The 16,597-nt window shown below is 44.0% G+C and overlaps 1 protein-coding gene across 4 annotated transcripts in view; it reads left to right on the top strand.

Moving 5' to 3' along the window:
* Positions 1 to 16,317, top strand: part of CLCN3 (chloride voltage-gated channel 3) — a 61,703-nt gene extending 45,386 nt beyond the window's left edge. For 2 of the 4 annotated variants that reach the window (XM_066573537.1, XM_066573538.1), the window contains 4 exons: positions 2,588 to 2,986; positions 3,826 to 4,042; positions 8,106 to 8,181; positions 13,982 to 16,317. In XM_066573537.1, coding sequence (XP_066429634.1) covers positions 2,588 to 2,986; positions 3,826 to 4,042; positions 8,106 to 8,181; positions 13,982 to 14,143 — 854 coding nt within the window. In that variant the 3' untranslated portion in view covers positions 14,144 to 16,317. The remainder of the gene's footprint in view (positions 1 to 2,587; positions 2,987 to 3,825; positions 4,043 to 8,105; positions 8,182 to 13,981) is intronic. The other 2 variants (XM_066573539.1, XM_066573540.1) reach the window with 1 other exon arrangement.
* The last annotated feature ends 280 nt before the right edge of the window (positions 16,318 to 16,597 follow it).

The following is a 16,597-nucleotide window of genomic DNA, read 5'->3' as shown; positions in this document are numbered from 1 at the left end:
GTCACCGCTGAGTGAGCCGGCTATTACTGAGTAGGGCAGCCATTTCTGCGCTGAGCATGGCAGCATATCTCATGCAGGCGGTCGTGCAGTGTGACTTTAAAAAAAAAAAAAAATTTCCCATTCTGTCTTAGTCGTGTTGCGTATCAATGTCACAAATACGCAATGTAATTGCATATGTCCAGCATTTATTGCGCGCCCATAGAGAACAATAGGGCTCTATCGTGCATAATACGTAGTGAAATAGAACATGCTGCGTTCTTTGTTTATGCGTGTATTATACACAATTAAAAACCGCTAGTGGGGGTGGGTAAATGACAGTCTATGTGCTTTCATTGACGCCATTCATCGCGCACATAATACACGGTGAAATTACACTTGAGTCAGCCTGCCCTAAGGCTGGGTTCACATGGGGCATAATTGCTGCGGACTTCCTACACGGAAATTCCACCCGCGGCTTTCTATCCCGGGATAAAGCAGCAAAGTGGACAAGAGTTGCAAAAATCTCATCCACATGCTGGGGCCAAGCCACGCTGAAATGAACATGCTGCACGGAATTCAAAGCCGCGGCATGTCGATTCTTTCCCCAATTCTGCAGCAGCCGCTCTCCTCTCTATGGGGAGAGATGGCCGCAGCGAAATGCAGGCGGCAAAGCCACTTCAAAATCCGTGATAAAAGGCCGCGGGTTTTGAAGCTGCACTTCTCCTGCGGAAATTTCGCGGTATTTCTGCGCGGTCATTCCGCGAGATTTCAGCAGGATTTCGGTCCCGTGTGACCCCAGCCCAAAAGTGAAAACTGTCACACGTGAAACTGTGTGTGTGTAGATCTCCATATGTACATGTATTTTAAAATCTACGCGCCCACACTAATTGGCCATAACATTAACCCCTTCCCACTGAAGCCAGTTTTGGCCGTCCTGATCAAACCCCATTTTTCAATTCTCACTTGTCACTTTGTGGTAATAACATTTGGAATGCTATTACTTATTCAAGCAATTCTGACTTTTTTTCATGGCACATTGTACTTTGTTAGCGGTTTAATTTTTGTCAAAGTTTTTATATTTATACGTAAAACTAAAATTTTCCAAAAGATTTAGAAAAATTCACAATTGTCAATCTTTACATGTTTCTGCTTGTAAGAGAGCTGCTCAAACCACACAATATTAGAGATAAGCGAGCATACTCTCCTAAGGACAATTACTCGATCGAGCATTGTCCTTAGTATCTCCCCGCTCGGAAGAAAAGGTTCGGCTGCCGGTGTGGGTGACAGGTGAGTTGCGGCAGTGAGCGGGGGGGAAAGAGGGAGAGAGAATCTTTTCTTCCGGCAGCTGAATCTTTTCTTCCGAGCGGGCAGGTACTCGCTAAGGGCAATGCTCGATCGAGTAATTGCCCTTAGCGAGTATGCTCGCTCATCTCTAGTAAATAACATTTCCCAGATGTCTACTTCTATGTTGGAATGATCTAGTACGCACCCCTCCATTTATGTATGTAGTTGTGGACATCAGAAAGGTTGTTGGAGATGTAAATTCTCAGGACAACCTCTTCCCCGTGCACCAACATAACAAATAGTGATATACTCCCAACTCAACTCTTCTCAAAGCTTTCCAAATTGTGTTTATGAAGTCTGTTAACTCTTTAGGTGCTTCACAGGTATTCTATATTATGTCTATTAAGTATTGGTTACAAGCGAGTTTGGGTCAGGATTTATTTTGCATATATAACCAAAAAAAAAAAGAGGCCGCGCTTGAGATGAGTGGTCGGTGCCAGCAAAATATCTTATTTAAGCTAAATGCCATCTTCCCACACAAAATGGTAGAATTAACTTGAGATTGACATGTGCTTAAAAAGGTTTTCAGGCAGCGCCTGCTGTCCGTGCGGAATGCTCTGGGGTTGGAGCGGAAGCTGCTGCTCTGACACCTGTCTGGTGGCCAGCGCTCGAAATTGCAGGTGCAGCTCCTATTGATTTCAATGCGAACTGCATCTGCAATTACGAGGGCCAGCCACTACACGGGTCAGTACACTGGCACTGACGTCGGGTGCTGCCTGGAAAACCCCTTTAAGTAACTCTTTTAAATTTTCTCTTAGAATAACTTGCTGACTTTCAAAACAAAATTAAAACAAACCCTCTGTTTTATGGACAAAATTCAGTCCCAGGCCTGGAGGAGGTATATTCCTTGTAGTTCTCTGCCAACCCTCCATTACACCAGTTTCTGGTCCCATGTTCTTCTGTTCAAGATGTGCATCATACTTGCTCTTTGACTTGCTAGCACTGACCAATCACAGAGCAGAGCATAGTGTGGGTTTGTTAAAAAATGGCGGCTATTGAAAACAAGGTTCCATACTGGTGGAAAAAAGGGACTGCAAAGAAGGTCAACCACAAGTATTATAACCCCACCAAATCCAGGCCAGCATTTTGTCCCAAAACTGAAGGGTCGCTATATGCAATATGAAGATCTGATCGATGTTGTAGCTCAATAAATGGGTTCCCTTGATGCATAAAGATAAATCTGCAAGCTGACAAATCCCAAACTGCACTGCTTGGATAATAAGCGATGAGAAGTGTAAACCTGTTTGATTTGTACTTTGTATAGGTGGCGTGACCAGGATGACCGTGTCTCTGGTTGTGATTGTGTTTGAGCTGACAGGAGGCCTGGAATACATTGTGCCATTGATGGCGGCTGTAATGACCAGTAAGTGGGTGGGAGATGCCTTTGGCCGTGAAGGGATCTATGAATCGCACATACGGCTCAATGGATATCCATTTTTGGACGCAAAAGAGGAATTCACACACACCACCCTGGCCCGTGATGTGATGAGGCCGAGGAGGAATGACCCCCCACTAGCCGTGCTCACACAGGATAACATGACGGTCGACGATATCGAAAGCTTGATCAATGAAACTAGCTACAATGGCTTCCCTGTCATCATGTCTAAGGAATCACAACGACTTGTTGGCTTTGCATTAAGAAGAGATTTAACACTAGCGATCGGTAAGTAACATTTTTGTAATTTCGTCATAATACTCACATTTTCACATGGATGATCGTGCCCCCCCTCCTCCTCCATATACCTGGTCAGTGCTGTATTAATTGTAATGGCCAGCTTTTACATGCTCACCCTTTGTCCAGAACAGGGGTCCACAATCTTTTCTAGTCTGAGGACCACATTCTCATACTGAACCCTTCCCGAGTGCTACAACAATACTTAGAGGAGTATTACCATCTAAGACCTTTCTGGGCATATACGCAGGGTATACTATAACTGCCTGGTAGGAACAGGTTTCCCTTCTGGGCCTTCTGCCTATTGGGAGAATTGGGCCTCCCTTTTTCCCTAATCTGCACTCTAGATGGATCAAAAGACCCTGTTCTCCTGGTAGAGGCAGAGATGACTACCCAGTGCACCATTAGTACTTACCCGTTAATGGGAGAGGCAGAGATGACTACCCAGTACACCATTAGTGCTTGCCCGCTATGGGAGAGGCAGAGATGACTACCCAGTGCACCATTAGTACTTACCCACTATGGGAGAAGCAGAAATGTCTACCCAGTGCACCATTAGTACTTACCTGCTATGGGAGAGGCAGAGATGACTACCCAGTGCACCATTAGTACTTACCCGCTACTTGTGAACAGCCACACACAGACAAGCGTCTCTCTGCCCATACATCCGCCCATAGACATTTGGTTTCTATTGTATTGATGATATTTCGGGGTAGCTATACCTAGAGGCTGTATTGATCTGTATGGCAGATACATAAAAGGCAATATCTTGTGGGGATGTGGTCATTCTTGGCTGGTGAGAAGCGTTTAATTGTGAATTCTCTTTTTAGAAAACGCAAGGAAGAAGCAGGAGGGTATTGTTGGAAGTTCCCGTGTCTGCTTTGCCCAGCACACGCCATCCCTCCCCGCAGAAAGCCCTCGACCCCTAAAACTGCGCAGCATTCTGGACATGAGCCCATTTACTGTGACGGACCACACACCCATGGAGATAGTGGTGGATATATTCCGCAAGCTGGGGCTCAGGCAGTGCCTTGTCACACACAATGGGTGAGTTACTGAGCACTCCAGGTAGTAGGCCGAGGGGAAGAAGCTGGGCGACTAGGGTATCTGTCGCCAGACATAACTGCTTGTAAGGAAGAAGATCTGTAAGATAGTTTAGTGCTTCAGCCTGCGCTTGGCAGCGGTGAGCTCTTCTGGAGCTACATTCAAAAGCGCATGTCATATGGGAAGTACAAGTCCTCCCAGCCGGTCATTGCCTACGACACACACTTCTACATAGTGGCAGAGTCCCTTTAAATACTTCCTGTAAACTGTATTAATACAACATTTCTAGTGGGATCGTTAGTCTGAAAAAGTTTGGTTTTGCACAGTAGAGAAGTAGTTAAAGGGAATCTGTCAGCAGCCTTCTGCACCCCTCTTTGAGAGCAGCACAAGGTAGTGACCGTAATGCTGATTGCACCATTGTTTACTGTGTGTATCTGGGTAGTAGTTTGGGAGAAACTTGCATTTTTTTAGTAGCAGCCAGACATTTAGGACTAGTCCTCGATATTCATGAGCTGCAGAGAGCCACGTGCCCTACACCCCAGCCACTGACTGCCAGCTATCTCACTATGTACAGTTATAGGCAGAGAGGGCGGGGTAGCCTGCAGCATGGGAATATGGAGGACTACTTCCTGTAGTCCTATGGCTGGCTGCTACTGATAAAATGCAAGTTTCTTCCCAAACTACTGCGCAGGTATATACACAGTAGACCTAATACTGTAATCTGCGCGCTTGTCACTAGCTTGTGCTGCTCTCAGAGCGGGGTGTGAAAAGATGGAGCTTATCTTTAAAATGTCATGTTTTATCACAAGATTGGCTTATTGCCTGACCTGGAGTCCTATGATGAGAGGCCTTGGGGCATCCTCTATGAACTACAGGTTAAAGAATTGTGATGGAGACGACTGTTTTTAGAATTTAAAGCGCCCCCATCATTTCTTAGAAGTTTTCATACTAGCAGTTTTATTTTTTGGCTGGTCCAATTGCGAAGACCCCCACCAATTGCTGGAGCAAAGGGGGCAGAAGTGCTCAGTTCTGCGCTCTTCTGATTGCATGCTTTAAACAAGCATATTCCCTTTTGCTGCAAGCAAAGATCTTGGAAAAGGAGGATGGCATGTGTATATAAGATACTAAAGGAGGATCTGTCACGGTGTAAAGTCACATGGCTGGCTGCATAGCTTGGTGCCTGTCTTCCCCCTCACTACAATACTTTCCTCCGTTTGCCTATACAGGCTCTTGGGTCTGGCTGCCAGCACTGTGACTGTAAAGTTTAGCAGTCTCCACCACTCACTGTCAATGGGGGATGTCTGTCAGTCCAGTCTGCTGTCGCTCTTTAACAGTGAGAGGTGGAGACCGGCCCCATGACAGATGGAGAGTCTGAGGTGCCTGTAGGCGAGCATGAAAAAATAACGAGTCGGCAAGGCCCAGGCTGCGAAGCTATACTGTCAGCCCCACTAAACCACGACAGGTCCTCTTTAAATACTTCATTGTACAGGGAGAAGTCCAAAAGCCGGATCCAGCCCTACATCTCGGCACTGGTGTTCTTTATTGACATACCAATAGCGTACTTGAATAGGCAGCTATGGATGCACTACACAAAGGGGATCTCTGCTTCTCACAAGCTACTGTGCAATTGGCATTCACTCTCTCTCTCTTACGAGGGCACCAATATAAAACTGAAATCCATGTTCCGGGCCCGATACCATTGTGTCGTGCATCCATGCCTTCCTACGCCAGTCATCTATTTCAGTACAGGACACCATTGAGATAGAACGCTGGATCCCTCGTTTTGACTAGTGACATCTAGTTTGTTTCCTTTTGGACAAGTAGCATGAAGGATTTTTCCGATACTACATTGTTTGATTACATTGATGGAACTATGGCCGTTGACGCCATATAAAGTTGTATTTGTGGGTAGAAAATTACTAAGAAAGCACCTAAATGGCTCATATACTGAGTATTTTTTGGCGTATATTTCCATGCAGACTATCTGCAGAGTATTACAGTGCAAGCATGGAGGAGCCCTTAGGAGATCTCATCCACAAGCTGCGGAGAAAAATAATCTGCAGGATAAATTTGAGCTGCTTTGGTGATTTTTTAAATCCACGAATGTCTATTTATGCTGCAGATTTTAACCACCTTCTATTTCACCCTTTCAAACAAGTAGGGTGAACTCGCCTGTAACACATGGGGATATTGCCGTGAATCTGGCGCAGATTTTTCTGCAGTGGGTAATATGCCCTGTGTGGGTGTATGTAGAAGAGGCCGGTTGTGTTAGGCTGCATGCACACTTGTGTCCGGCTCTCCCATCGGTCCTTATAAACCATAGGGACCCGTATAATAAGGGCAGATAAGAGAATGTAAGCTCCCGACACTAGCGTGTATGCAGCTTCTATGTGGTCATGTAACCCTTCCTAAAGGATGGAGTACAGGAGGATCTGAGCAGACGTGTATGGTTGTGGGCCCATCACTAATAGCTTGCCGCTTTTTCCATCATCGCTTGGTCTAATGCAAAACGGCCGTGCAGGTAATACCGGCACACTCACTAATATCTCCTGCTCTCATTAGAATAATATTTCCACCACCCGTTTACTAACCGTGGCCTTATTTATTAACCACTTACAGTTTGGGCCTGGATAAAACTTCTGGGGTATGCTGAAGTGGAGCTCTACAGAGTGCTGCAGTAATGGCGGTGTGATAGAGGGGCGGAGAGCCATGTGACCATGGGGAAGCATTGGCAGGGGATTCCTTTTTTGTTATGATTCCTTGATATCCAGGCAGAGCTCTCTTGTTGGAAGAGGGGTACAAGAATTCATTTATTCTAAATTATTTCCCTTCGGCTGAGTTCAAATGTTGCAGTCAATTTGTGTTTTTCCACAATTTAATGAAAACCGTGGCATATGCCATAATTTTTTGGTAATGGCTGAAGAAAACCCCAAAACAATTTAAGCGCAGTGTGTGAAACCAGCCTTGAGAAAATCCTTGATTGCTAGCTATAGTAATATATATATATATATCCATATATCCCGTGGATTGTGGTATGATATATTCGGTGCTATATACACTGAATGGCCACTTTATTAGAACTGGCCATCTAATAGAGTGTTGAACCTCCTTTGGCCTTCAGAACCGCAGCAGTTTGTTGTGACATGGCTTCCACCAAGTGATGAAGTCGTTCTGCAGGAATGGTGGCCCTTGTGGACCGGAGCTTCTTGCAGTTGGCACAAACTAGATGTGGAGCTACTGATGTGCTCTGAACTGACCAGGTGATATTCCCGCTGCTTAGTGCCCACTTTTGTGCTTTTCTGCCCACCGGAGGCCTCCATTCCTGTTTATTAGACAGCAGTGGTTGTCCGCTGTTCTATCTCATCCATATAAGGAACAATACATTGTGAATTTGGGGCCCCAGCATTATATTCTGCTGCCCCCGTTCCCCAGAAGGATTCTTGACATCTTCCTCTGACCCATTTTCATTGATGAGTTGGTTCCATCCACGCTGGATGTTTTACCCTCGCAGTATACTCTGGACATGTTTAATTTTCTTAGCGAGCTCTATTTATGAAAGGCAGGTGTCTCTAATAAAGTGGCCATCCAGTGTATGTTAGACGTCCACCTAGAAATTGTAATAATTTTTCCTGGACAAATTGATAATAAATGTAATACGTCTTATTATATCAATGCTATAGTTGTTCTGCTGTTCTAACAAGTTGTCGGTTCATTGCAGTGCTTTGTGTAACTTCATCTCCTGCTAGATACAACTAGGATGGAACCACACTACATACTATAGATGCCAACTAATCCCTACTTGTAACATACATATAGCTCTTGTAGGCCTGCGTTGTCTCACCCATGATAGCCGCGGGCTACTAATGCTAAGGACCACCCCTGGTTTACACTGAAAATGTCTGATTTTGTCTTTATTTGCATTTTATCTGTGACCGAGCGGCGGTTGTACGTCAACCATTCCACTCATCACTCCATAACATTGCCATTATTTTATGTTGCTTCATTCTTTTTGTTTTCTCCATTTGTAGTTCAAACTCAGTTATTAGCATAACATGATCTGTTTCAGGACTGTCTTGGGGATCATCACAAAGAAGAACATATTAGAACATCTCGAGCATCTAAAGCAGCACGTGGAACCCCTGGTGATTAGTCAAAGCGCCTGTAACTTGTAGTCACTACTTAGAAGGCAGGAAGCATGAAATTTTGTCAACTGTTCACACACCTCACCAGGTCTGCTGAAGAGCACATTGATAGCAGCCACTGCACTTCGGACTGTCTAGACCAAAAGCCATCCCCGAATATTGAGCATTGCAGGCAGCAGAAGCTTCTGATTAGCAAAGCAACCTAGTAAGCACCAGTCTTTACCGCAGCCACCATCATGCTTCCCACTTCACGCTGAAAGCTCTCTAAAAATCCTAAATTAGAGCAGGTCTGAACAGGGCATGTCGCCTACTGGGACAATGACATTTAGGTTTTTACTAGTGGATATATTTATATTATGCCCACAAGCACTTACAGAGGTGAGCCAAGTATTTTCCCTTCCAGCACATTTTATGTTATATGAATGTGATCTTGGCTGATCCAAAAATCTATTCCAGAAGTGGTAAGAGCGAACATCACAGTCTGACCTGCTAGGAAGGTCTCCAGTATCGTGTCAATAAAGGCTATTATCACACTTATCTGTGTGTGAAATCCTATAGTCAGTCCTTTATTTTGCACTAGACAAGTTAAAAGGAAGGGAACTTGTTGACTGGTCTAGGCTGCAGGGTTGCCATTTGCTTACCTATTACAGATAGCCACATAAAAGGCAGCTATTATGATAAAGTAGGGATCGCCTTTAGTTTCATGCTATATGAACCAAATCTTTGTGCTTAGCAGTTAGGGCTAGTTTTGAATGACTGCTTATTTGCGTTGAATCTATATCCCTTTAAGCGTACCTATTGTTCAAAATCAGGGTCACACCTTAAGGCTCTTTTACATGCAACGATTATCGCTCACAATGTGTTCAAACAGCCAAAAGCGAGTGATAATCGTTACGTGTAAACGCGGGCAGTCGTGCACTATTTGTTCACTTGTCGTTAGTCGCTGGATTTTAGCCAGCATAAAAACTATTGTTCGGCTGCTCAAAAGATGTTTAATTTGAATGGAATTTGCCCAGTCTTTTGAGGAGCTGCAGGATGGGTTTTGTTTGCCTTCCATACACAATGAGTACACTGTTTACTCTGCTGGGAGAAAACAATGGAATCCTACCAGCCAGATAAACACACGTCCACCTGAGCCAACAGCTGCTACTGAGTTTACTTTAGCTTTTGAGAGAAAATAGAGATGATTAGGTGCAATTAATTTAATGCTGAAATATCAATCCGTTCATTTGTTCAGCCATTTAAGCAATAATCGTTGCGTGTAAAAGAGCCTTTAGGCGGATGTACACTTTGTCAAAAAAATCATGCACCTACTAGATGTTGTCATTTTGCTGCAAAACTCAGCATGCAGTTACATCTCAGGCAGATATGTAAATGATTAAAGTTGTGGTGTGAATAGATGAACGGTCTTGTCACCTGAGGTCCTAAAAGTGGTTTTATCGCTTGGCCTATAAAAAGGCTCTCAGAGTCTATTTGTGTGTAGCGGACCTCTTTTTCTGCTTGTGTAGAGCTTGTTGACCACAATCCAAGAGATTTCATCCTGTTAACAGAATTTGAGAGGGGGATATTATTAGAATACAAGAAGCTGGATGGCTGTATTGATAAATTGCCCGTCACTTGGGGCGTTCTGACCAGAGTGTTAGAAGGTGTTGGCACCAGTAGATGTGTGAGGGCAAACGCACAAGGTGTCTGGGCTCAGGAGACCCTCGACAGACCACCAGGAGAGCGGATTGCTTGATTGCTCGACAATCACGAGCAGCTCCAACTGTTTTGTAGTCCACCATCCAGAGACAGGTGGCACCATCGTTACAGGCCCCTTGGCTGAAGGACATTTGGTCTCATGATGCCCGTTACATATACTGCCTTTTAACACCCACCATGCGCCACCTCTGTTTGCAGTGGTGTTGTGAATGTCTAAACTGGACTACTACCGAGTGAAACCAGGTTGTCTAGACTAGAGCAAGGAATCCAGGTTCCTGTTCGTGTTCCTGTCTGGAGACCTCGGGGTGAGCGCCTCAATGCTGCTTTTGCTGTTGAGCGGCACACTGCCCCCCACTGCTTGTGTGATGGTCTGGAAGGGAGGGCCATCACATATAACAGTTGGTCCCCCCAAGTAGTGGAACGAGGGACAATGACTGCTCAGCAATATGTTCAGGACATCCTGCAGCCACATGTGTTCCTCTCATGGCGGCTTCCAAGAGGCACTTTCCAGCAGATAATGCTCGGCCAGCTAGTATACAGCTGAGCACTCCGAGCAGGGTATGCAGAAGACAAACAGGGCCGCTTGTCTTCTGTATACAGCTATTGTCTTCTCTGAGCGCTCAGCTGGTATACAGTTGAGCGCTCCGAGCGGGGTATACAGAACACAGTTGGAGCGCTGTGTTCCTAGAGCGGGATACCAGCTGAAACAATAGTATCAGCGGTATACCGCTAAGACCTCGGCGTGCTGAAAGAGAATGGCGAATGACTCGTTAACGAAAACTGCATGATGTCCGTGCAGTTAGACCCAACGATTCAAATGACGGCTTTGAGCAATTTTTGAGCGAGAATCGTTGGGTCTAGATGGGCCTTTACAATAAGGATTTTCCTGTTATTGAGACTAGACCTCAGGGCATTGTACTAAATGTGCAGCATAACATCAGAGTTCCTTTAGTTCACTTTTATGTAATAGTCAGTTTTCCTTATTGGCTCCATTGTGATCAGTTGTGTGAGGTGGGTGTACAGCTTTTTGTTTCTTTTTTTCCAGTACAGTCGCTAGGCGATGACACGGAACCTTCGCCCTTTCCGCCGTGTCAGTGGCGGATAGGCTGCGGGTTGGACAGCTTCTATTGCCTTTAATGGAAGCCGTCTGTGTGGACACCGCACCAAAATGGAACATGCTGCAATTTTTTTCTCTGTTCGCAGAAATCGCAGTTTGTTTCCATGTGTGTGCAGAATGAATCTATATTACATAGCTTGCTATGAACTGTATTTGCTGTGAAACCGCGGTGCGGATGCAAATCCATTCGTGTGCAGGCGGCCTTATCCAGTTACCTTTAATCCAGTCCTAGCATATGAGAGTGGCTAATACAAGAAGATGGAGATAATGGGGTTTTTGTGTGCTTGCAGCCTTTAGGATATGTTCACACAGCAGATTTTGAGCACGGAATCCGTGCCAAAATCTGCTTATAATGTCCCATGTATTTGTAGCAAATGTTGTGTTGCTTTCTTCATGATGCGGATTTCTATTTAGCATCATAAATAGAAATAGAAAACAAGTAACATGTCACTTCTTAATGTAGAATCCGCATCAGAAATTCCATACATTGATTTTACCCATAGCCGTGCGGATCCATGGCAGAAATACACAACTTGGCCAGGGATTTATGACGCAGTTTTAGAAACCGAATCTGTGGAAAATCTGACGCCTATTTCACCACGTGAACAGACATTGTGGGTAGCCAACCAATCAGTAGGTTCCAGTTGGGTGGCAGCATTCAGAAGGGCATGTAGAGTTGGTGTCCGGGACTGTTATTACTGATGGTCTAGTGTAAGCAAATGGTATTCCTGCAGTCCTGACTTTATATACTGTATACATATAATCATCGACACCAAAGAGAGGATCACGGATGATGGATGTGACATGAAGAATATAAAAGGTATATGACCCCGTTTCTGTGTTAGTTTCACCTTAGTGGAAAGTCCCAGTATTTCATAGCTTTGCATTGTTAAGCTGAGTGCATTAGTTAGCATTAGCACCATCATTCCTCACCTCATGACCTCTGTGCTACTTCCTTGGGTTATATGTTCTAGTTGAGAAGTCCTGATATGTTCCGAAAAAATACTTGGTAGAATAATTGGTGCTCAAAAAGCTAGTCTAGCCCCTTATGGACCAAAAGCTTTGCTGTAGATTTCCATACATGAATGCACTGAAGACCACCCTGCACCATCGTGTTCTATTCTGCTGGTTGCTTTGACTATGTTGCAGCTGTAAAGCCTTCATTTCACATTGACCAGCTGTAGTGTCCCCTGCTTTGTCCAGTTTGATTCTAATACAGAAGAATTTCATGCCTCCTCTTACAAGGGGAAGTACTAACCAGAATAACAAGGGCATCTGCTCAATATGTTCTGCTTTGTGGTGTTATCCTGGTAGAGGTCTTTGAAAAGCTCAAATCAGTATAATCGGAGGATTGTGTTGCGGCAATGTTCACATTGGTGTTTCAGTTCCATTCCATCAAGTTTCCATATTGAAATGAATCCATCGTATTCATCAAGGATCCTTTTTAAACCGTATAAGATTCTTCAGGTGACGTTTCACAAGCGGTCGTGTGTGCAAATGAGTGACACTACTTGTAGCCATTATGAGTTGAATCCTGCATGCTTCACTAGTTTTCCTCTCTTCAGACTTTATCTCCAGTTCTCAGTTTTCTCTGAGATGTTGGGTGGAGACTAGCTGCTGTGATGGCTACATGCACTACACATACAGGAGAGCAGGATATCTTCTCCATCTCTCTGTAACAGCATCATGGAGGACATTGTAGAGAAGTACTGAGCAGTGTAGATGTGACACGGTCAACACTTTTGGCTACAGCGGTATCTCTGTCTGTCTCTGCTTCTCTCTCCTTCCTCCCCCTTTTTTTTTCTTTTCTTTCCATAGACCTCTATGGGAAGCAGCAACCCACTCCCCAGCACACACACACACACACACGTCTCAATGGGCGGTGGACAGCGAATTAGAAGGAAGTGAGACCCTTAGTGGCCAACAGTTTAGAGAGATATTTTTTTTTAGCATAAAAACTTCATTTTAGGTAAATGAAGTGGGTTGCATGTTTGCTAGTTATCACACTGGCTATCACATAACACAAGTTGTTTGAAAAGTTGTGAACCATTTAAAACCGGAAACCATGACACCAATGTGAACGGAGCCTTGTCATGGCCACTTGGTACAATGTACACTATTGATATTCTACAGATGTATCCACAAGCAGACTAGTAAAAAGACTGTTCAGTTGTAACTTAAAGGGGTTTTCTGGGACTTTACTATTGATGACCTGTCCCTTGGATAGGTGAAGAGTTGACCTGCGGAAGTCCGCCACTTAAGACACCCGGCGATTAGTTGATACTAGGCCAGCTGTCGGGCAGCTGCAGTGTGAACAGCGCCATCTGCTTCCTGCTCCGTCCCCAGTGATATCAGCTGATCGCTGGGGGTCCTGAGTGGCAGACCCCTGATGAATTATTAATGACCTATCCTTAGGAATAACACTTCCGTTATATAGTCAAACAGTGTAAATGATAAATGAATGTGTACCTCAATTACATCATTTACCCATAAGGACAGATCTGAATATACTGTACCAGGATAACCTCCACATTATTCACCCATTTAATTATCTCTCTCTAGATTCTTATTTCATGTCTGCATATTCAGGAGGGGAACGGACTAGAATTACTGAGCTGTTTATAATCTGGATACACTTATTCGGAGCACATATGACCCGCCTCTATGCGCTGATCCAATAAGGTATCACAGGTGATAAAGAACTCGGCTCTCCAGGAGAAGTTTTTTTTTTTTTAAAAAACGGATACCGTGATCATCCTTAAATCAGCTTGTCAATCGGCAATTCTTTGCTGTTGCAGCCTACCACATTTTATCAGCAAATTCGAAGCAATAACTTGTGTAATTGGTGGTGGTCTAATGTTATGTCACTCATGGATATGGAAACTGTGTATTCTCTTTCTTGTTTCCTAATGCTTCTAGTATCTCCATAAGCCAAGATTGTTGTTCCTTCCTTCAATCGTGCATGTTTTTTTTTCTTCTCAGACGCCTCCTTGGCATTATCACAAAAAAAGATATCCTCCGCCATATGGCCCAAATGGCAAACCACGATCCCGAGTCAATAATGTTCAACTGAACGCCATTGATGAAGACGACGGACAGGAGACTGAAGAGGAGGTCAGCTTACTGAAGGACTCTCTGCCCTGATTGGAAGAGTTGTATGGCAAAGTGGACAAAAATGATAAAGGTGTTCTATTGGGCAACATGTTTGGCTCCCTTCTTGTACAAATTCAAGGGCAGATCTACAGTAATTTGAGGTGCCTGTCTGGGCAGATGATATGCTGGGAATGTTGCCAATAGAGGGCAGTGTAATATCCTTATCCAGTGTAAGGAAGTGACATCGGGGGCAAGTCTGTCACGGGAGTTTACTCCTTTAGTTTATGCTTGTTGAGAACAGCAAACGACCCAGAATTGAACCATCCTTCTCAAGACTTGCTGCCCTGTGTCTTATTATTGGGGGATAGAAGGTGTTTATGCTGTCAACTGATTACACTTCACTTTTGTACATTCCAGGACAGATTTTATTTCTTCTTCTTTCTCCTTTTGACACTCCTCTGTTATATTCCGCGAGGAAACACTTAAAGCAGCAATGTCTCATATTGAGATATACTGCCATTTTCATGAGTAACATCGAATCCAAAAACATGTGCCATATAGCACTTGGTGCAGGGGGCAGACATCTCTTCAGCTAAACAGCTTACAAAAGTGGATCTGTCCATTATTTTATGCTCCGTTCCATGGCGTGAAGTGGTTTATGCAATTATTATTTTTTTTGTATGCTGGAACCCTTTTAATCCACTAATGTTTTGCAGTGTTCAAGCCGTTATTAGACCGACCCTGCAGTGGGTAGAGCCACTTTGATAATGAACTGTGAAGACTATTTTATTTCTTGTCGTGGAGCCTTTGCACGGTATGACGCTTTAGGAAAACCTCCCCAAGTCCATTATTACCTTCTGCCAACTGTTTAGACTGCTCTACCTACGGTACATGATAGTAGAAATATGATGTTACAGTGGAAACGTTCATCTGTATTTATATTCTGCTCGATGTTCAATCAGTTTCAACAGTTCCAGGCAAGTGGAGGAAAAACTTGATTCCTAATTGCACTAATTGCACATCTCTTAACTTGTGTAGTTCCTTACCTTCCCTAGAATGAGTTCTTTATAAATCTGCTAGACACTGGACGCTAACTGTATTTGATCTGTTTAATGTGCAAACCAATAGAAGTAATCTTTTATGTGAACAAAAGCCTAGACCCCCTTCACCCCAAAACGCTAACTTTTTGGAAAAAAACAAAACAAAAACATCTCTCTATTCTATTGAATTTGAAACTTCTCTTCATCTTGATCAGTATGCATGAACCATAGTTAAAGCACAGCTACACCAACCTCCTCTTGGTAGTGCTAAGGCCTAAAAGTGGGATACCTCTAAATAAGCAATAACACATGATGGCCAAAACTAAAATGTAACTGGAAACTATGGAGCTACTAGCCAATAAAGATGGCTATGGATGCTTCGCCCCAAGTTTTAATGTATTGAGAAGTTTCATCAGTAAGGAGCTAATGGTCATCGCTGAAACAGACCCACAACGAGGCTTCCATTTCGGAATCCCTGGACAAGTGCATTGGTATTATGATGAGCCTTAAGTCTGCTATCTTTAGGCTGGGAGAAGACCATGTGACTCTCCGTAATGGGATTCTGTTGAGGAACTAATTAGTACCGAGGATTGCTGCACGGATGATGGCGGTAGTTATAGGTCAGCTTCACACCAGCATATGAGTGCATTTCTGTGTATTGCAACCACAAAGTCTAATGCTCCAAACTGATAGCATCTTGGGGGTCGTTAGACCCTCGCTGTTCGGTCAGTACTGGCGACTGTAGGGGCTTATCCACACAAATGCATTTGCGCAGCGTATTGCGCATGTGATGTTTGTGCGCAATATGCAGTGAATAGAGCCCATTTATTTCAATGGGTTTGTCACATGAGTAATTTGCACATGCATTTTGTTTGCGCCAAAAAATATGCATCAATTTCTATTTTTGTGCGTTTTGCGCATGAACATAGCACATATTAAACTAATTTATTTGTCCATTGACATCAATAGGAGCATGCCCACCACGTAAATGCGCTTTTGCCCATGTTAAGCCGGCCTAACACAGGCACACAAATGCAGCCATATTACGCTCGTGTGAAACTAGCCATAGAGGAAGTTTGGCATTCTGATATTATATAAATACACTACAAATCAACTGAATTACTACTGATGTTGGAGGTGTCCTGTATTGTGGAAAATCCAAATAAACTTACTGGGGAAACTGTACCGTCTTGTAGTGTTTGTCTTCATGTACGCCAGAGTCATCCAATGAGAACCAAGTCAAAGCTCATTTAACGATAACATGGCTGAAAACAAGTACAGGGTAAACGGTGAGAAGTGGACGGTCACCGCCAAGTCACGGCTTTCATTTATCAGGCACGGAAAAGAACCCACAAACTGGAATCTCCTCTATTGTCAGCATTTGTTTTTTTTTTTTTTACAGGAGCTTCCTTAGATTTGTGATCCAATCACAGCACTCGCTTGCTGGGGGCGGGGTATTCAAAGC

Source organism: Eleutherodactylus coqui, chromosome 7 (assembly GCF_035609145.1).
Source record: "Eleutherodactylus coqui strain aEleCoq1 chromosome 7, aEleCoq1.hap1, whole genome shotgun sequence".
Lineage (NCBI taxonomy): Eukaryota > Metazoa > Chordata > Amphibia > Anura > Eleutherodactylidae > Eleutherodactylus > Eleutherodactylus coqui.
This window is presented reverse-complemented; position numbering and strand designations above follow the sequence as displayed.